Genomic DNA, 22,340 nt, shown 5'->3' with positions numbered 1-22,340 from the left:
AAAAATCTGTTTAAACTGTTCACAATGTGCATGTACTAGTGCATCTCAAAAAAACTGAACATCATGAAAAAATATGAGAAGTTCTCTTTTTTGTAATTTAATTCAAAAAGATTGTCTTTTATGTATTCTATATTCATGTCATGTAAAATCAAATATTTCAAGCATTTTCTTGTTTTAATTTTAATGATGTCGACTTTTAGCTCCTGAAAATCAGTTATCTAGTACCTGAATTATTAGAACATTTCTTAAGATCAATCGGAAAAAAGGATATAAAACACAGAAATGTCCAACTTCTGGAAAGTATGTTCATTTAAACACTCAATTCTTGGTCAGGGCTCCTTTGCTATGAATTACTGTATGAATGTGGTGTTAGTCTATATTTAATGCATGTACAATGAAATATTTCAAGCCTTTTCTGGTATTCATTTTGATGAATATGGCTTATAGCACATGAAAATGAGAAATCTGGTATCTCAAATTATTCCAATAGTAGATCAATCACAAAATGGATTTACAATACAGAAATGTCCAACTGTATGTTCATTTATACACAATACTTGGTTGGGACTCGTTCACAATAAATTACTACATCAATACAGTGTGGCATGGAGGGAATCAGCCTGTGGCATTGCTGATTTGTGATACATGAAAACAGAAAAAAACACTTGATTTTCCACAGGTTTTGAATCGGATTTAGATCTTTTGATTGAGGATTCCAGGACATGATTCCAATGTTCTGGTTCTTCATCCAGGCTTTAACTGACCTTGCCGTGTGGCAAGGTGCATTGTCTCTTTGGGAAATCCAGTCATTTGAGGCAAGAAAGAGTTTTCCAGCTGATAGAAAAAGACTGTTTTTAAGAGTAGCCCTGTACATGACCTGGTTCATTCACCTTTCACACAATTGCATTTGCCCTGTTCCACCCACACCGAAACAACCCCAGTTCATCACTGATCCCCCCCCATGGTTTACGGTAAGGGCAAGACAGTCTGGTTTATAGGCTTCTCCCGGTTTCCTTCTAACCAGTAAGTTGGCTAGAGTGGGTATCAACTGAAAATTGGATTCATCGCTGAAGAGAACCATAGCCCAATCATCATCAGTCCAATCCTTGTATCCCCAGCAAAGAGTAACCAGCTTTCCTCTGCCTTTCATTGATGAAGGGCTTCTTCCTGCCCTGTGTGACTTCAGACCAGCTTCAAGAAGCTGGCTTCCAACTGCCATTACTGAACAAATCACATTTCTCCATAGTGCCCATTCATTTTTAAGGTCCCTGGAGGTCTGACAATGATTCCTGACACAAGAATGGATGAGTGCACAGTCATCTTGTCAGGCAGAACGGCGTTTCCTGCCATGATCAGCTAGCACTTTAGTAGTATCATGTTCGGCCTGTTTTTTTTTGGCACACTGAACGGCTGTCTTAGAGATCTTCAGTTTTTTCGCTACCTGTCTCTCACTCATGCCAACTTCCAGCAGTGCCAAGATGGCTGCCTTTTGTGGCCTCATACAATTCTTTTGCTTTAGGCATTATGTGAGAGCTGACAACTCTCTAGAGGGTTCAGGCATATGGGTTCTGTAAAGCGTCTTGAGACAATCTGACCTGTAATTGGCGGTATATAAATAAAATTGAATTGAATTGAATTGAACTTCTGAGTTGTGCTGCGGCTTGACTGTAAGCAGGAAACCACTGTAGTGCTTTGCATGTGCAGTGCTGCTTATGACATGAAATGGCCTCTTATATCCCCTTGGAATACAATTAAGCTTAAGCATGTCAAATAGGACATAAATTATCACGTAATCAGCTGTATTTTTTGTCGTGTTCATTGTATTCCTCAGGGAATATACCTTCAGCGGTACCAGGCATTAAAATAAACAAAAAATTGAAGAAAACAAGGGTGGTCTAGTAATTTTTCCCATGACTGTAGTACATATAGTACTACAAAATTGCTAAGGAGGTTTCAGATACATAGAAAACAATATTTGCCATTATAGAACTTACTCAAAAATGTATTCTACTTTACACTACTTCGAGATTCACAATGGAAACAACGCAACTGTCACTTATTTTTCAAAAAACAAACAAGCAAAAGAAAAAAGAAATTAAAGACTATGTTTAACAATGATGAGCCTTCAAGAGACCTAATGATAGTTCTACTGCAGAATCAGGGTACATTTAAGATCTGTTAAACAAAACAGAACAATAGTCAATAAAGTCGAGAATTCTGGAGAATTTTTAAGAGGACTCTGATCTAGTGTCCAATCCTTTTGGTTAACAGATTCTCTGATCCTCTGCAGGACCCTCTGTCATGCCACCTTCCCAAAGCCAACAAGGACACACAAGAAGAAGAGAGATGGAGGCACTAAATGGATGGAGACAAACTTCAAACATCCAAGAGGCTTAACTTCAACCCTTCCACTGCTGTGGCTATGTGGGCCACAGCTGATGCTTTTCTCCCACATTTTTTGCTTCATGTAATTTTGCACTTTTTGTTTTGAGGTAGCCCTGTTTGGAGGTAGACTGTACATTGTTTGGTATTAAGTAGTGCGAGGGACTGAGGTTAACTGTTGGTAAAGCATTTATCTGCAGAATGGTATTGGCTTCTGCATTTTGTTTCTGGGGAGACAGGAGCTGGCTTTAGCTTCTGTAATATGTTTTGACAACTCAGTAGTTTACTATGTTTGTTTTTGATCTGCAGTTCAGAAGTGACTGCTTCTGTGTATTAACTTTGTGTTTTAGTTCAGTTTTTCTTTTCTCACTCTTATCTAATCATGATTGGGTTGAGGTCATGAATTCAAAGGAAAAAAACAGGTACAAAGACATAATAAGAGAACAAAGACTTCAAATACATATATACTTTCATTCAAGTGCCAATATATGGGTTTTCAATTCCTTCGGTACATGTAATGAAAATCTCAGAAGAATAATTATAAAACATCATATAGTTTAACCCAGTAATGAAAATAGTTTGGACCTTATTTCTTGAATGGAACACAATTATTTAGATCTAAATTTGTATGACGTTAAACATGACATTTTAATGGAAGTGGAAGAAATGACATTTTTTGATCTCAAAATTGTTTTTGAATTTTGACAAACAAGAATTCAGGAAAGTGTAACTAGTCAAATGATCTACTGTTCGAGTAAACAACAGAATGATGTTTTACCCAAATTGCTTTTTGTTGTATTTGTGGAAATATTCATAGAATATCACATTCACTATGCTTTGGTTTACTTGTAATTCTGTTTTACTCATTCATTTTTATTGTTAAAATTGCTATTTCTATATGGACGAAAAATCTCAAATGTAGAGACTTAATCTTTGAGCATTCATGTTCATTTCTTTCTGTTTTAGTTTTTTCAATATGTAAATGAAATGCATAATAATGAATAATAATATAAAAGGATGTAACATTAAGAGGGAATTTATTGAGTCATGTTTATTTTTAGGGGCTGCACAGTGGCGTAGTGGTTAGCGCTTTCGCCTTGCAGCGAGAAGATCCCTGGTTCGCGTCCCGGCTTTCCCGGGATCTTTCTGCATGGAGTTTGCATGTTCTCCCTGTGCATGCGTGGGTTTTCTCCGGGTACTCCGGCTTCCTCCCACAGTCCAAAAATATGCTGAGGTTAATTGATTATTCTAAATTGCCCGTAGGTGTGAATGTGTGAGTGCTTGTTTGTCTGTATATGTAGCCCTGTGACAGACTGGTGACCTGTCTAGGGTGTCCCCTGCCTTCGCCCGAGTCAGCTGGGATAGGCTCCAGTCCCCCCCGCGACCCTAGTGAGGAATAAGCGGTGTATAGATAATGGATGGATGGATGTTTATTTTTAGCCATTTTTCAGCTAACTTTTCATCATTACAGTTGAAGAAAATCTTAATAATAGGTTCAAGATACACAAAGCAGAATGACTGTTATCATCAAGTGTATTAAGACGTATGTGATTCAGATGTTTTAACTTTAATTGGTGTTCTCAAAGTCTTTTTCACTCCTTCCTTGTTCCCTCCGGGAGATGAAAGTGAGTCATATCAAAATGGGAGCTAAGGAATATTAATGATTCGCACTAAACCTCTGCAAAAAAAAGGTTTTTACATTCCCTAAAGCTCCTTCATGGAAATCCAAGAAACTGCAAATGAATATGTTTGTTACTAAAGTTCAGGCAAGGTTCAATCAAAGACAACATCTCTTCTTTATCTTCATATGCTCTCACGAAACTACGACTTTATCACAACATATTTTGATTGGGAGTAACCAGATAACATATTTGATACCCACACAACACTCTAGGTATTTCCTGCTTAAAGTTCAGTTTTGCCTGTGTGAACGTTGTGGTGCAGATTCGTGTTCATTTCTTTCTGTTTTAGTTCTTTTCAGTATTTAACTGAAATGCATATTAATGAATAATAATATAAAGGGATGTAACATTAAGAGGGAATATATTGAGTCATGTTATTATAGTTTTTTTTCAGCCATTTAAATTTTTCATCATTAAAGTTGTAGAAAATCCTAATAATAGGTTCAAGATACACAAAGCAGAATGACTTATCATCAAGTGTATTAAGACGTATTTGATTCAGGTATGATTTTTTTTAATTTTAATTGGCATTCTCAAAGTCTTTTTACTCCCTCCTTATTCCCTCTGTAAAGAGCTGCAGCAGTAGGGTTTTATCCATTACTCTGGTACACCAGTATGTTTTTTACTACAGAGTTTTGCAACTCTAGTTACATTTGAGTAAATCTGTAGTAACGTGTGTACAGGCATATCAAATTGGAATGTTTAAATTTAATATGTGATTTATTAATGTTGATGAATTATCCAATATTCTGATCTATGTTACAGTTGCTCATTTTCAGTCACTGATTTACTGACCTAATTGTTACCTCAACTCTGTGTATCCTGACCTGACACAGGGTGTGTATTTTTTATGTAGTTAGTGGTGATCTTTCAATCGAAAAAAATAGGCTCTGTGAGGGGATTTCTGCTAGCATTGCACAGCTGCACAGTTGGCCAAAGGGTCAATCTGATACCATTAACAGCCTTAAGCCAGATACATTGTGTGAGCTGTGTTTCTGAAGGCTGCACACAGTCCAACGAGAATCAGCAATTCTTCTTCATCTGCTACAGTCGGGTCCATGAAGCTATGTGGAGCCTCTGGGCTGCTGTGTTATGTCCAAAGAGTAACTTTAATTAGGCATTTGCTGGGCTCTCTGGGTAGTAATATACACTCTATCAACATGAGAAAATTCAGGCTTGGGAATGATGTAGATACCTTTTACTGCTGTCATGACTTCTCTGATTTTACTTGATATTGAGCTTCAATAAATGCTTCTGTGCAAGACATCTGAGTCCTGAAAGCCTTTCCAGCAGGAGTCAACCTGATCTCAACAGATTTCCATCACAAAGGCCTGAATGCTGTCTCAAACTAGATAAGAAGATGGCATCCCCATTATAAACCTTGTAGTTTTCTTCACAAAGACTAAACTAATTTTAGTCATTTTTTTCTTTGTCCTAACATGGAACACCTTGATACCGCAAAGCTTGGAAACTGCTCAGTTATTCTGATGGAAAAATATTTTTTTGAGGATACACACTGTCTTAAAAGAAAACAATTTTCTAATGTGAATCAAATACACAAGTGGACAAAATTGTTGGTACCCCTCAGTTAATGAAAGAAAAACCCACAATGGTCACAGAAATAATTTGAATCTGACAAAAGTAATAATAAATAAGAATTCAATGAAAATAAGCAATGAAAATCAGACATTGCTTTTGGTTCAACAGAATTATTTAAAAAAATAAACTCATAAAACAGGCCTGGACAAAAATGATGGTACCCCTAGAAAAGACTGAAAATAATGTGACCATAGGGACATGTTCAATCAAGGTGTGTCCTCTAATTAGCATCACAGGTGTCTACAAACTTGTAATCAGTCAGTCGGCCTATTTATAGGGTTACAGTAGTCACTGTGCTGTTTGGTGACATGGTGTGTACCACACTAAACATGGACCAGAGGAAGCCAAGGAGAGAGTTGTCTCAGGAGATTAGAAAGAAAATTATAGACCAGCATGTTAAAGGTAAAGGCTATAAGACCATCTCCAAGCAGCTTGATGTTCCTGTGACTACAGTTGCACATATTATTCAGAAATTTAAGATCCACGGGACTGTAGCCAACCTCCCTGGATGTGGCCGCAGGAGGAAAATCGATGACAAATGAAAGAGACGGATAATAGGAATGGAAACAAAATAGCACAGAACAACCTCTAAAGACATTAAAGGTGAAGTCTCATTGACAGTTACAGAAATCATTTGACTGCAGTGATTGCCTCAAAAGGTTGTGCAACAAAACATTTAATTAAGGGTACCATCATTTTTGTCCAGGCCTGTTTCATGAGTTTATTTTTTAAAATAATTCTGTTAAACCACGGTCCAAAAGCAATGTCTGATTTTCATTGGTTAATTTTCATAGAATTTTTATTTATTATTACTTTTGTCAGATTCAAATTATTTCTGTGACCATTGTGGGTTTTTCTTTCATTAACTGAGGGGTACCAACAATTTTGTCCACGTGTGTATAATTTCTCTTAAGCATATCATTTGCTTGTATGCTGGAATGAAGTCAAGCTAGCAGAGCCAAATCTTAGCTAGGCTACTTCAAAAGTATTACCACATCAAAATAGGCTCTAGCTATCTATATGTGGCTATTTTACTACTCCTCTGTCCCCTCTTGTGTTGTGTTTTTGGTCTAACTCTTTGTCACTGATTATTCTATATTTTCTCTTCTGTATATTGTAGTCAGGGAGGTGATAGTGAATCATATCAAAATGGGAGTTGAGGAATATTAATGATGAGCACTAAACCTCTGCAATAAAGTTTTTTACATTTCCTAAAGCTGCTTCTTGGAAACTCAAGAAACTGCAGATGAACACGTTTGCTACTCAAGTTCCAGCAAGGTTCAATCAAGGTCAACATCTGTTCTTTATCTTCATTTGCTCTCACGAAACTACGACTTTATCACAACATATTTTGACTGGCAGCAACCAGATAACATACTTGATACCCACATAAAACTCTAGGTATTTTCCAGTTTTCCCATTTCCTTAAAGTTCAGTCTTACCTATGTGAACGTTGTGGCGCAGATGATTTTCTCCATGAAACCTCCATAGGCAGGTAATGTAACAAACTTAATGTTTTTACTTTTTAACACAAGCTGTTAGTTAAATTTTAAAAACTGCTGTATTGTTCCATTTCTGTGAGCGCAACTGTTAAGGTTGATAAAGGTGAAACTGTCGTCCAACATCCATCTGTCCTGTTGGGTCATATTTAGGTGCATATTTAGTGAACAAGTTAGTTGATCCTCAGTGGACTAGTTGAACATAGTTTTTTTTTTTGTTTTTTTTTTTAAAATGTGTAACAGGCCAGCTAACGTCACTTATGAACTGTTGGGGGAATATTTTTTCTCATTTGGGCCACTCTTCTCAGCCACAGACGATAGACTGCAGCTGTTTGTGTCAGTGAATGATATGTAATTATATTATGATAACATTATCTTATATATCTGTGAATGACAAATATATTTACAGTGTGGAGCAGGCAGAAAGGAGCATTTGGAGGACGGTCAGAGCTCATAACTCAGACCCAGTGAGATGTATTGTTTGAACTTCATGTACGTTTTAATGTGATATCCTTAAAATATTTTTTGAAAGGGTTTTATTGAGCGCATCTGTCCTATTGTCCAGCTGCAATGCAGTAAAACTAATTATTGAGGCACCGTTCTACCACCTAGATTATGGTGTAAGGTGTATGGTGTCAATACATGCATATCTCAGTGGTGACTATTCACACTGCATTAAGATTATTACTGGTGATAATTACAGTACTTATTACTGTGAGCCGAAAGTTGAGGTTGGATGGCACTCACTCTCTGTAAGGCATGACAGATCGCGAGTTTCATTTATTTAAAAGATCCTTATTGTTTACCAAGTTACATAACCTCAAAGGGTTCCGTTTTATAAAGTGGACCCTTATCATACAAGGGACCAAATTCCTCTTCAGGCATCAGCTGTTTTTACTGAGCTGAAAAAAATCTGTTTACTCATTGTGCAGATGCAATCGACAGAACAATCTAAAGCGCCACGATTTTTATCATGAGTGCAGAGTTTTTTGTTTTGTACTTTGTCATTTGCCCAGTTGTGGAAAGTAAGTGCGGATATTTATTTCAATACTAGTACCATTATTTACTCTAGGACTTCCCTGTCTGCCATTTAAATGAGCTTAAAAGAACTTTTGGAGCAAGGACAGAAAGAGAAACTTATGGACAATGAATTCTGAAACTGTCATTAAATGTATAGAAGTTGTTAACAATTTATTAAATAAGACTTGAGAATATTCACCTTGTCACGGTCAATTCCAAAATAACAGTACTACGCAAAAGCGTAATATTTTTGTGATCTTAATAAAATGACAATTAAAAGTTTTATTGTAATAAAAATGCCGTGTAGGACTGCAATGCAATCAAATTTCAAAGACATTCCCTGAGTAAAGACGCAATAAAATGACACGTTTCTATAAAGACATTTTCAAAAACAATAAAAACAGTAGAGCTTCTGAAAACTAATATGTAAAAGGTCATTGTTTAAAGTGCAAAGTGTGGCAGGAAGAAAGGCAGATGCTGAGTAAAGTGTAAATATAAATGGTGTAAACAGTCTATTCAGTGTGTGCACGTGTCGCTGAGTGAGTGGGGGTGCAGAATGTTCAACAGTTTTACAGCTTTGAGGAAGAAGATGCTTTGTTCAATCATGTTGTACATGAGTGCTGTCCTGTATTGTCTGCCAGGAGGGAGTGGCTGGAACAGGTGGTGGGTTGGGTTACAGGTAATGCTGGAAGCACTGCTACTACACCAGGTCCCATAGTTGTCCCAATTAGGCGACAGCTGAGTCCCAGTGAGGTTGTGGGTTGTCTTTATCACCATTTGCAAAGTCTTCTGGTCCTCCGTGGAGCAGGCAAATCATGCTGTGATGCAGTATGTTGATGTTCTATAGAATATGGTATATAGAGTCTATATAGTGCACCTACAGAAATTGAGCATGGGATTCTGTGGCAGACTGGCTCTCCTCAGCTTTGTCAGGAAAAAGAGGCATTACTGAGGCTTCCCTATGATTGTGGCAGTTTGAGTAGACCAGAAAAGGTCTGTGATGTGTGTCCCTGAACATAGGAAGCTGCAGACTCCCTACAGTTTTGCTGTCAATGAAGACTGGGCTGAGATTTAGTTTCCTGGTCCATTTGAAGTCTACCACAGTCTCTTTTGCTTTCTTGCTGTAGGGAATAAGGTTGTTGACTTTAACACCAGGCTGTCAAGCTCCATATGGCGACTCACCATTGTTCAACATCAGGCCAATGACTGTCATATCAGCAACCTTGATGCAGGTGTCTGTTGCATGAAGGAGCAGACAATCTTAGGTGAAGAAAGTATAGAGGAATACAGGAGAGGGCTTAGCACACATCCATGTAGAACACAAGTGTTCAGGGTGAGGGTGGAGGGTGTGAAGGTTTTCCTAATCTGACAATCCAGGTACAGTAGGACAAGAAGTCAAGGGTCCAGTTAGAGATAGTTGTGTTTAGGCTTAGGCTGTGAAGTTTGGATACCATGCAAATTTCCCCTTGTGGGACTAATAAAAGATATTCTATTCTCTACTAGTGTGATTGGAATGACAGTGTTAAAAACAAAACTGAAATCCATGAAGAGCATCTTGACATATGTACCGGGTCTCTCAAGGTGATCCAGAGCAGTATGGAGGGCAATGCAGACGGCCTCTTCTGTAGATCTTGTTGCCCTGTATACAAACTGGTATTTCTCTAAAGTGGCAGGGATTGTGCTTTCTATATGAGCTAAAGTCATGCTGAAAGCATTTTGCTCTGGGGTGAGTGTGATGGTCATTGATTTGAGGCATGTTGGGACAAGATTGTGAGTAAGGGAGAGGTTGAAAATGCTGGTAAACACCCCTGCCAACTCGTATGTGCATGCCCACATGAATGAGGATGACATCTAGTCCTGCAGTTTTCTTTGTGTTGATGGTGTGCTGTGCCCATTTCACCTCACTCTGGTGGTAGTCTGTCCATTACCACGGCATTATTGGCTATATCAAAGCAAGCAAAGAATGGGTTTAGGTCCTCTGGCCATGAGGAGCAACAGCTTTCAGACAAGTTATCCATCTTTATATATTCCGTAATGGCCCATATACCTACAGTTCACGGGTGTAGACCCACCTCATGCATCTGGGATCATTATTGGTGACATTAGCCTGAGTCTGTACAGGATAGAGATTTGTCCTTGCTAGACTACTGGCATTTCAGAAGTTTTAATGTCAGCGTAGTGGCAGAAGAGTCTTGTCTCTTAAAGCTCTCTGAAGAACCACAGCGATCCGGGCGGAGATTTTGTGGAGGGGAGACATCATCAGGAGATCTGTTGGGATCTGTAGGAGCATGATGAGCATTTCCAGGTGCATCAAGAGAGTGAGTTGGCTTCTCTGGATCAACTGGAAGATGAAGAGAGATTAATTACATTTTGGTGTTTCTTGAGAAGAGCCTCCCAGGTTGTAGCTGCTCAGTGAGGGTGAGCGATTGGATGAAGAGTGTATGGGGAATGGAGAAAGGAATTCTGATCCACTGAAAAATGGCTAGAAATTATTATATTAATTTTCTCAAAAATCACCAAAATTGAATGCAGGGGGTCAAAACAGAAAAGTGTTTATGGAAGGAACTTAAAATTTACATTTCTTCATCAAGAATGATTGCAGCAGAAGCTGTGACTATAAACTTGGTGTTATATAATTAAGTCGATAAAATTTGTATTTCTTTCTCTTTCAGGAAAAAACAGACTGCACATGAAAACCACCACTTAATGGCTAAGTGAAACATCAAAAATGGGGAACCATGTACCAAAAGAAAAGGACATGGGCGAAAAACTGAGATGTTGCAAGTGCAATGAAGTCCTGCCCCCATGCTTATCCTTTGATGATATAGAAGTAAGTATTGTTCATGGGCGGTACGTATATATGTTCAATGGAGGTGAATACTACCAACCAGCAGACTCCAAAGTATACGAGTGTGAATATTGCTTTAATAAGGCAATCAGTGGTGAAGAGGAAACGGAGAGAGAAGAGGAGAGGAGACAAGATGTACGACAACAACAGCTAAATAAAAAACTACAACAATCACATCAACAAGCCAATGCGCAGCATAAGAAACAAATAAGCAGTGACATTTCTGATGATTGTAGGTCCAAACAAGATCGTCTAACAAGGCACCTGGATGAGTTTGAGCCTGGCAATGAATTGGGCAGTGATGAGTTTCTAGAAATTCTCTCTTCAAAATGCAGCATCCCAGTTTCAAATCTCAGCCTCACTCAGCTGACAGCAGATCAACTGGGACAGATCCTGTCAGTCCTGGACAAACTTTTATTTCATGAATGGCTTCGTAATCCCCCGTCCCTCAGCACACTGCAGCACACTCAAGTGTTCATCACAGAGCTGTGTGCTCTGTCTCCAGAGATGTCTGAGGAAGTTTCCCTACAAAGCAATGCCAATGATGTGCAGTATATGGTGGAGTCCATTAGTCAATCAGCATATGATTTCTCTGAGAGTTTCCTGCTGACTCAAGCCCTGTATCTGAACATGATGCACTTTTTCACTGACAGTGGCACTGTCAGTGAAAAAAACACTGACATCACTGACACTGATGCAATCATCATAGCCAAACAATGGGCTGAAGATGAGCTTTCCATTGACAAACTCTTTCCCATACAATTCCTGAGCAATCTCACATCATCTCTGCAGACTGCAGTCGAAGGAACCTCTGCGTTCATTTTACAGATGGAGATCCAGTGCTTGAAGCTTCTCTTATCCACACTCACACATCTGAATGACAAGGAAACCCACTCAGGATCCAGTGAGATGATCCTCAGACTTGTGCAAACAAACCAGTGGACCCCAAAAGAGGCAGTGACTCTGCTCAAAGGACTGTCACAAAAATATGTAGAAGATGCTTCAATAGTTGAAATTCTTAAGTTGGTACAAGTGTACGACATATCACCAGAGTGGACAGATGAGTCCGGACGCTCACTCATCCAGGTTCTTGACGTTGTTGGCCCTGAGAAATTCTACCAGGAATTCCAAAAGGCTCTCAGAACAGAAGACGAGAAGAATCTAGATGCAGCTCCACCAGAAATAAAAATGCTACGGACGTTGGATGATTCTGATATGATTGATATGATAAAAAACATTATCACTGCCGTCCTGCGATATTCAGAAACTGCACCAAAAGATGCACCACTGACAAAAGCTTCCTTTGAATGTGTAACCCTGAATGCAGACGACATACAGAAATTTCTGTCACATTTGTGCAAAGCAGTGTTTGACATTAAAGGCTGGTGGCCCACAGTGAGGCAGATGCTGCGGTGGTGTGCATTAATCCGGACTGAGGGGAGTGGACTGCTACAACTGGTTGGTCTGAAAGAAGACCCATGTGTCACAGCCATGTTTGTAGCTGCACAAGTCTGCATGGGAAACAAAGTGGACTTTGTGTTGAGCTCTGATCTTCACTCGAAGGAGCAAATTGAGGATTGGTCTGATTTCTACAAGTACCTTCAAATTTCTCTCAACACAAACATGAATAAAACTAAAGCATCATATAAGGATGTCTATGAAGCAGACATTGTGTATGGTACCATGGATGACTTTGTGTCTGATTACTTTCAACACGGCATAGAAGTGATGGAAACGGGGAACCCTCAGCTCAGTCGTGGATTCATCATTCAGCAACAGAGTCTCAGTGCGTCCAAGAATCTGGAACTTTCAAGGCTCAAGGAAAATGATTCCCTGGTGTTTGCTGCCGAGGTCCTGCAAAAACTTTTGGGTAAATTCCAAAGTGAAGACATGGAACTGAGACACAAGTTTATCAAGGCTCTGTTTCAGGTGCTCCACACCCTAAACAAAGACCCAAATACTGAGAACAAAATCATCACTATCTCAGAAAAGATTGCTGGAAAGGGACTGACTTCGAATGAGGCCTTCATTCTGAAGTTTCTTGAGAATCTACTGAGAGTTTTGACGAGAGAAACAGAAGCTGAAAGAAACACAACATCTCCTGCAGAGAAATGGTGCTTGGAAGTTTTGTTTGCCTGTGCAGAGCAATGCCAAGCCTCAAAAGAACAAACCAAAGAAATCTTTCACATGGTGTCAAACCTTGGAGCACAAAGACTTTGGTCACCAGTAGAGGCCCTAAACCTTCTTGGAGCATTAATCAACCATGATGAAGACTGTGTTTCGATCATGAAAATTTTACACTTGATGGAAACATATCAGATTTCCGCTGAATGGACAGATGCGAACAACCAGTCTCTTCTGAATCTACTGGATTCTTGTAAAACTGAGAATCTGATCCAGCACATAGAACAGAGGATCAGAAAGGAGAGAAAAAAAAGCATTGACACTCTTTTTGATGAAATACGGCAAATGAAAGACATTGATGAGGAAACGCTGAGTAAATCGTACAATGCAGTGACTCATGTAACAAATCTGATCAAAAGTGGTGAAATTGCAAACTACACAGATGTACAACGAGCGAGAAATCTCAGTCACAGCCTGGACACAGAGGACCTTCAGGAGCTCCTGGCAATCTTATGCAATGCTGTACACCTGCAGAAGTCGAAAGGGAAATGGTTTCCTCGAGCCAATCAGATGATAAGTTGGTGCCTCTTGGCCTTGTCGGAAACTGGGAAGCTTCTGGAGATGGGCACTGGAGAAGGGAAGTCGTGTGTCATAGCAATGTTCGCAGTTCTGCGTGTGCTCAGGGGTGAAAAAGTAGATGTGGTGTCCAGCTCTTCTGTGTTATGTCAGAGGGATGCACAAAAATGGGCTGAACTCTATAAGTACTTTGGCATTACAGTTGACACAAACACAAATAAAACCAATGACAAAGATCGAAAAGAATGCTATCAGAAGGATGTGGTCTACGGAACTATCGAAGCCTTCGCTGCAGATCACCTTCGCCAGATTTTTGAGATGAAAGATGTGAGACCTGATCGCAGTTTTCATTGCATCATAATTGATGAAGTGGACTTTTTGCTGCTGGATCAGGGAGTGCAGCTAACCTACCTGTTCAGCCCCATGGTCTCCCTGCAGCATCTGAACATTATTCTGGCCATGATCTGGAGCCACATCAGCCAGTATGGCTTCCTCTCTACTGGACACCAGACATTTGTACAGGGTCCTCCTGCTTCATTCTTCAAGGCCATCTTTGACTCGATGGACACAGAAGAAACTGAAATTACTAATGCAATCGACATTTTATGTCTTGCTGAAGAGTCCAACACTGTGCCAAAAGGATTCACAGAGGACATCTGCGAAAGCCAAAAGGATGAACTTCTTCAGAAGCTGAAAACAGTGAGTCTGGATGCTGTGATCAATTTTTTCAGTGAAATTGAGAACTATGTCCCCTATGGTTTTAGTGTGTACACTTTAGATGACAAAGGATTGCTCTGTCTTAGAAAGTGCAGTCCATACAACAATCCAGACATTCCAGATCTTAAATTTCTTGTCTTGGAGGGTGGCTTGTGTTGTGCGCTCTATGATTCAGAAGAAATTCTCATCAAGCCCATTGCAGAACTCATCTCAGAGAAGATTCAGTACACCCCATGTACAAACAATAAAGACAAAATCAGCATTCCTGGATTCTTGAAGAGTCTGATTGAGAGCAAAGTGTCTGTGTGGGTTGAAAATGCCTTTCTGGCAAAGCAACTGAGACAAGGACAGGAATATGTCGTAGAAAACGACAATGTCTGCCCTGTGGATTTCAGATCCACTGGTATTACAGAGCTGAATAAGAAATGGGGTGATGGTTTGCAGCAGTTTATTGAGATTAAACACCAAATCAAACTGAGCACAATTTCTGCAGTGACAAATTACATTTCTAACGTCTCCTTTTTTGAAAAGTACAATGGAAAAATATATGGAACAACAGGAACACTTGGGAGCAACACAGACATCCTGTTTTTACAGGATCTATATCCAAATCTCTCTGCCTGCAGAATGCCAACATTCAAAAGGAGGAAGTTGTTCGAGGTCAAAGGTACTGTAATGACCTCGGATGAAGAATGGAAATCTGAAATAAAACGTGTGGTTATGGCTCAGATATCCCCAAATTCATACAGCGGTGGAAGAGCAGCCCTGGTGATCTGCGAAACTATCAACAAAGCCAAAGAGATCCATGATGAGCTGCAAAGCAGCATCCCAGGTGAGATCATTCTCTACTGTCGAAGTGACCAAGACAGTTTGAGCAAAATACGCAAGGAACTGCTTCCTGGTGATGTCATTGTTGCCACAAACCTTGCAGGACGTGGCACAAACATAAAAGTGTCCAAAGAGGTGAACAGTAATGGAGGATTATTTGTGGTTCTGTCCTTCCTCTCTGAGAACACAAGAGTGGAACTCCAGGCTTTTGGTCGAACTGCGCGTAAAGGTGAACCTGGATCTGCTCAGATAATCATGTCCACTAAGCACCTGCAGCAGTGCTTCTCGACAGTGTTGTCCCTGGATGAAGCCAAGAGCACAAGGGATAGACTCACAGCAGAAAAGGTGAATCACATGATGAACGATGTCTCTGAGATGAAACTGCGGGAGGACCTGTTTTCAGAGTACTGCAGGACACTTCAAGATATTCATAAGAACGTAGACGGAGATGACAGAAGAGCTGTTGTTGCCATCATGAATGAGTTCTGGGGAATATGGTTGCAAACTAAGTCATCAGACATTGAACAGCTGAAGAGGGATGAATTGCAAAAGAGTTTGAAGGCTGATTTGTCAGTGGCAAAAAGTGAGTATGAAACTCAGACTTCACCATGTGCCAGCATTTATCATTACATGAAGTTAGGAAATATCGCAATGAGTGAAAAACGATGGGACGTCAGCACAACACTCTTCGAAAAAGCCATGAAACAAGATGCTAGCTGGGCAGCCATAGCCTTCTACAGTCATGCGTACTGCACTGTAAAGCAGAAGAGTGCAGATTACCTCAATAAAGCCAAAGATGATCTTACAAAGGCACTGGAGTCTCTGAAGTATCTTAGTGAGGAATCCATGGTGTGTCTGCAGTTTGTGAAAATGTCCTCAGCAGACTCAGACAACACTAACCCAACCAGCCTTGAAAAACAACTAACAACCAAGTGCAGCATGTTTAGGTGCTTCGACAAAAACATCAGTGAAGCCATCCAAAAGTTGAATGAAATACAAGAAAGAGGGACGGATGCAATGGTCAAAAAGTCACCAATTTTCACCCTGGTGCCGACCACAGATGAAGATCTCCAAGTGGAGGCCTACAATCTCTACAGTCAAGGTCTGAAATATGTGTTTTCTGTGGGAGAGAAGCCTCGTTTCTCATGGGAAGGTCTGATGGTGTTCTGTCTTGGAATTCTACAGATCATTGGTGGAACATTGCTCACTGCATTTACTTTTGGTGCATTAGCTCAAGTCGGCATGGGACTCGTCACTGAAGGAATATCAGACTGTATCTCTGGCATTGAGGCCATGGTGACCGGAGAATTCAGCTGGAAATCATGGGCTATTGAAAAAGCCATTTCTATTGGTGTATCCCTCATTGGGTTTGGAGTTGGAAAGGTGATTGCAAAGGGCTTCAAAGCTTCCAAAATGTTGATTAAAGGATTCAGGAAACAGCTGAAGGCAATGCCAAAGTTTCTCTCCAGTCAGGCTAAAGATGGTTTGAGTGTTGTCGCAAAGACAAATATGAAGAATGCAGTCAAAAAGACTGCTAAGAAAGCGGTCAAGGAAATAATTTCATATGGACTTGGAAAGGCAGAAAAAGCAATATTAGCCAAAATATTAGAAAGTCTAAAACATAAGGTAAAAAAGGGAATCACTGATGACGTAATATCCAACATAGAAAAAGAGCCCTTGTCTACCTTGGTAGACTCCATTGTCCTCTCACACATTGAAGATAAAGAACAGCTTCATGATCTTCTGGAGAACCACTACAGAAGGAGGGAACTGTTGTCCATTTTCACAGAATTAAGCAGCACTGCAGCAAAGACATTCACTGCAGACCTCATGTGGCAGAACAAGCTAAACTCATCCTTTTCCCAAGTGATTGGTAGAGCCAAAGCAGAGGCCAAAGGAACAGTCTATGGAATTCTGACAACCATCCAAGCTGTACAGATAGGGGCATTGGCAGGAGACGCCATCCACGCAGTGCTCACCCTGTCCAGCAAGTTTTTCTCAAACTTTCATGACCAGCTGAATATATTTAAAGAAGGAAAAGCTTCTTCAGAGAAAGTTACGGTGAATGAGCTGTCTGCATCTGACACTGAGATGCTGAAAGAATTCAAGCAGGACGTAGCTGACAACATCAGTACTTTATTGGCTGATGCTTTAGTAGAAGTGTTCCACCAGAAGTTCTCCAGTCACATCATTTCTCGCGCACAAGGCCAGGTAAACGGCATCATTGGCCAATATGTCAGAACTGGCTTAAAGACTGACAGAACAGAGGAAAAACTCAGAGCTGGACAGAATAACAGATACATCTCATACATGCAAGGAAACCTGAATTCTAAACATAAACTTACAGGCAAAGCAGGTCAACACTCACAGTCGCATGCTGAAAAGATCAAGAACCCCATGACTGAGGGCACCATTCTTGATATCAGAGTCCTGGCAGAAGCCAAAGGCACAAAGGTTGTCATTCTCACAGAAGATAGCCATGGCAAACTTACCAAAATGCAGGAGTTAAGTCCAAGCACTGAACCTGCCAGTCAAACTGTGACACTCATCTACAGACCAAAGAGTGCCCAATACCCTGCCGGCCATTATGATGTGCAAGTCAATAATCAGATAGTGAACATTGTCAGCAAGGACAAAAACTGCCTGTTTCATGCTTTGGCACGAGGCATGAAACCGCAGGCCAGTGAAGAAGAGATCGCTTTGGAAGCAAACCATCTCCGATCTGTGGAGGCCGACACTCTCCTCAGACAACCAGGCCAATGGGACTCTATCATCAAGCGCAAAGAATGGACTGACAAAATCAGAGGAGGAGACTGGTACTTGGCCGAAGGAGGTGCACCACCGATAAAAGAAAGCAAAAAGGTCCTGAAGAAAGAGGTTGGAAAAATAGAAATATACAAAAAATGGCAACAATATGCAAGGCAAAATCCAGGAATGGGAGACGTCATCAATGCAGATCACCAGCCACCAGTCAACAGTATACTGGAAGCTAAAAAATTAAATCAGAATAGCAAATTAGCACAAGCCATGCTTGAAGTTGCAACAAAGTCATCTCCTCTGGACCCCAATCTGATTCCTGATGTTCATAAACATCATGGCCGTGAGCTTCCAACTGTTTATGTGCCTCGAGAAACACATTATGAGTTTCCCAGTACAAAATCAAAAGCCTTCAGACAGTGTTTAGCTGAAACCATAAGCAGCGATGATGTTGTTGGCACCTCTAAGCTGACGATCCTCGGTTCAATGCCAAGATTCAAGCTGGATAACACCAAGAACTTTAACAACTTTCAGAACACAAAGAAGAGTCAAACCAGGCTTGCCATTCTTGAGAACAGTTTTCAGCAACACAGCACAAAGCTGGTACAACAATGGTTCAACCTGCTTCAAGGCAAGAATGTCATGTCAGAAAATGATCTTACCACCATTACCACATGGATCAACAACAAGGACTACAATAATAACAACGATCCACACAGGAGTCAAGTCTCCAACCTCCTATAATGGAAAGGTAAGATTATCCATAACCTCATATCAAAATAAACTATATCCCATTCATATGTGCATTTACAGTTCTGGAACAGTTCTTAAATAGGTTTCAGGTAGGTGGAGTAGAGTTGGATGTTGATGTAAAACATCAAAATGTGCCAATATAGAACTAAGGCCAAAGTTTTATCTACTTTACACCTTTTTGAGTTTCATCATAAATATAAATGCTGAAATAGAACGTTGATTGTGCCAGTGGCACAACTCACTGCAAACAATGCAAATATTAACTTTCTTATTTAAAAAAAAAAAAAAAAAAAATCATAGACTGTATTTTAAAATGACCAGCCTTTGAGAGAATTGATAAAAAAGTTCTAGTGTAGAAATGGGACATATTTAATATCTGTTAAGGGAGACAAACAATAGTCAATAGCATGGATAATTTTGGAGAAATTTTAAGGCTGATCTGATGTCCAATTTTGCTTTGGTCAGTAGAGACCCTCTGTCATCAGCCAACAAGAACAGATAAGGAGATGCCAACATGCTTACAGACAGAGACGAAGAGCGGTGGAGGCACAAAATGGACTGGAAAAAAAACCACACAAAATCCAAGTGGCTTACTTTATTCTTGTTCTTTTTTTATGTTTCCCTCTATGTTTTGAGGTAGCCCTGGTTCAGAGTAGTACATTGTTTGGTATTGTGCAGTGCGAGGGACTGGAACTTAACACTGATGAAGCATTAACCTGCCTGATGGTACTGTCTTCTGTATTTGGTTGAGTGTCTCTAACTCAGTATTTTGTGGTTTTACTCTGTTTTTTGTCTTTTGGTTTTTTTTTTTTTTGCAGTTCATTAGTGACTGCTTCTGTATGGGTCATTCCACGTCAATTCACCAAATATTTAAAAAGTTCCTGCCTGACCATCTCATATGTCAGATTTTTTCTGTGCATATATATTATATTATTATGTACATTATTAAGTAAAACGTGTGAAATCTGTTGTCATAGGTAACATTGGAAGTGCCATAACATGAAAAATAACGTAGCTACAGTCCTGATATTTTGTAGGCTTATTGATATGTATATATGGTCTTCAGTGGTACAATCCTGCTTTGATATAACCTTGTTAGCAAAGAGTTAGTGACATAAAAACATTGTGTTGGGAAAGTTGGTCGTAATAATACATACTGATGTCAGCATTTAATCCTGATTTTAAAGTAGTTCATGTTAAGACATTGATGTAAACATGTAATTGCTATAAAAATGAAAATGTCTGAATCATACTTTTAATTCAGTGATGAAATATTATTAGATCTTAATTTTTGGATGTAGCACAATTAAGTAGATCTACACTTGTAAACATATGTTACAATTTAGTAGACATGGAAGAAACAACATTTTTGATATCAAAATTATTCTTGAATATTGACAACTGAGAATTCAAGAGGGTGTAACTTATCAAATTTAACTTGAAAATAGAAAGATATCTTACCCTCAAGTGCTCTTTGTGTGTAATTACTCTGTCTTTGCGGATATTTCAATAGGATGTCCCATTTCTGTGCTTTCATTTACTTTTTATTTTAATTACTTTTATTGGTAAACTTGCTAATGCTAGACAGATAAAAACTAATCTCTGAGTATTCACAGTAAACAATTTAATATATTCAAGACACATAAAGCTGCACGATTATTTCCATCATGTTTATTAAGATGTATTTGATTCAGATAAGACATGTTTTAACTTCACTGGTGGTCTCAGAGATTGATTTTACTCCCTTGCTAATCTGTAAACAGCTGCAGGGGGGAGGATTATGGCTCAGTCTAAGAGGTTGTATCTCCTGTTATTTGTAAGTAAACTGGTGAAGACATGTCTCTGCACACTAGGAGTCGAAACTGAATGCCTAAATCCAATATGTGACATATTATTGTTCATGATCTCTCATATATTCTTCATGTTATGCTTGATAATTTTTTGTAACTGATTTAATGACATAAATGTTTCCTCAACTGTCTATCCTGACCTGACATAGGGTGTGTATTTTTATGCAGTTAGTGGTGATCTTTTAATCAGAATATAAAGGATCTGTAAGGGGATTTCTGCTAGCACTGTCTTAAAAGCACAGCCTTAAAACAGATATGCTGTCAGAGCAGTGTCTCCAGAGGCTGCACACAGTCTACTGAGAAATGGCAATTCTTTTTCATCTACTACAGTCAGGGCAATGGAGATATATGAGCCTCTGGGCTGCTGTATTATGTCAAACGAGTACCTGAGGCTGGGCATGTGATGAGCTCTCTGAGCAGTAATATACACCCTGATGACGGGAGGAAATTCAGATTGGGGAATGATGCAGGTACTTTTCTCTGCTGTTATGACATGTCTGATTTTACTTAATATTGAGCTGCGATGAATTCTTCTACACAAGACATCTGAGTCTCCTGAAAGTCATTCCAGCAAAAGTAAACCCGATCTAAACAGATTTCCATCATAAAGTCCTGATTGCTGTCTAAAACGAAGTAAGTTGTGAAACAAGATAATATCTCCAAATAACACTTGTTAAGTTTTCTTCACAAAGACTGTGAAGCCAAGTACTCAATACATCATATTCCCTCAGGGCACGTCTCATATTGTCATAATGACACTCCAGACTAATTTTGACATCACAAAGACAAACATTTATGTTAGGAAATATGCAGACATGTTTATATATTAATACATTTATGCTTTGTTAACATGAAATTTTATTATAGCCTGATCTGTTGAACTGTGTGATAATTGTTGTTGTGATCTTTATACTGACAAAAGAGTGAATTGTTTGAGATGTATCCGGCTGAGCTACATTCCAGAGATAAAGAGGACCTTGGAGTGAAAGTGGAGATGACCGAGACCACGCTTCCCCGGCGATCAAAATGAGAGAAACGAGGAGTGTAACGGGGGGAGCCGTTGGGGAGGGAGATTTCTTGTATATGTATTCATGAAGACACTGAGACTGCCTCAGTGCAGGTGTAACCCATTGCCTGTACTCCTTGCTGCAAGTAAACCATTAGAAAGACTTTAAAGCCTCACTGAGTTTTGATTTTGTGTTGGGAAATTTTGTGGTACGAACTAACAGCGAAAATACAGTCTTTGTCTTGCAGAAATAATTTCCTGACAGTTTATTTGTAATATCATACTCTAATTGATTTCTAGTATGATTTCACAATATCAGTATTTATCATTTTTTTCAACCACACTAGTTGTGTATTTAGCTCAAGTAGTACCAGTTAGAATTCTTGTTCTATTAGTGTGAGCACAAGGTAACTGCTGTGATGATCCTACAAGAGAAGGACCCTGAAAAGTGCAAATTTGTTTTTCTATGTACATAAGGAATGTATTTGTGAATGATTTGATTTGTTAAAGTGTGAATGATTCAGCTGTGGATCTGGTTGAAGCTCTTCTACAGACTTATAAATACATTAAGGATGAAACTATTACTACTTTGTAAAACTCTGGAAACAAATGGTACCATGTGCTGAACAATATAAGACTGACCCAGAAACAAAAAAAAAGAAACAAAAAAGTTGGATGGACATCATGTGATTTCTTAAC

General features: G+C 39.3%; 1 protein-coding gene across 2 annotated transcripts; it reads left to right on the top strand.

The window, feature by feature from the left end:
* The first annotated feature begins 7,045 nt into the window (after nucleotides 1-7,045).
* On the top strand, nucleotides 7,046-21,805 carry LOC118469439 (uncharacterized). 2 transcript variants are annotated; one of them, XM_035942296.2, is made up of 3 exons: nucleotides 7,046-7,158; nucleotides 10,855-18,783; nucleotides 19,254-21,805. In XM_035942296.2, the coding sequence occupies exon 2, from the start codon at nucleotides 10,911-10,913 to the stop codon at nucleotides 18,774-18,776; it is 7,866 nt and encodes a 2,621-aa protein (XP_035798189.1). In that variant the 5' UTR covers nucleotides 7,046-7,158; nucleotides 10,855-10,910; the 3' UTR covers nucleotides 18,777-18,783; nucleotides 19,254-21,805. The 2 variants fall into 2 exon arrangements, with proteins under 2 accessions (XP_035798189.1, XP_035798188.1); XM_035942295.2 differs by having other exon boundaries at nucleotides 19,251-21,805.
* The last annotated feature ends 535 nt before the right edge of the window (nucleotides 21,806-22,340 follow it).

Source organism: Amphiprion ocellaris, chromosome 12, assembly GCF_022539595.1.
Source record: "Amphiprion ocellaris isolate individual 3 ecotype Okinawa chromosome 12, ASM2253959v1, whole genome shotgun sequence".
NCBI classification, from domain to species: domain Eukaryota; kingdom Metazoa; phylum Chordata; class Actinopteri; family Pomacentridae; genus Amphiprion; species Amphiprion ocellaris.
Note: the sequence above shows the minus strand (reverse complement) of the source record. Positions and strands in the feature narration are given on the sequence as shown.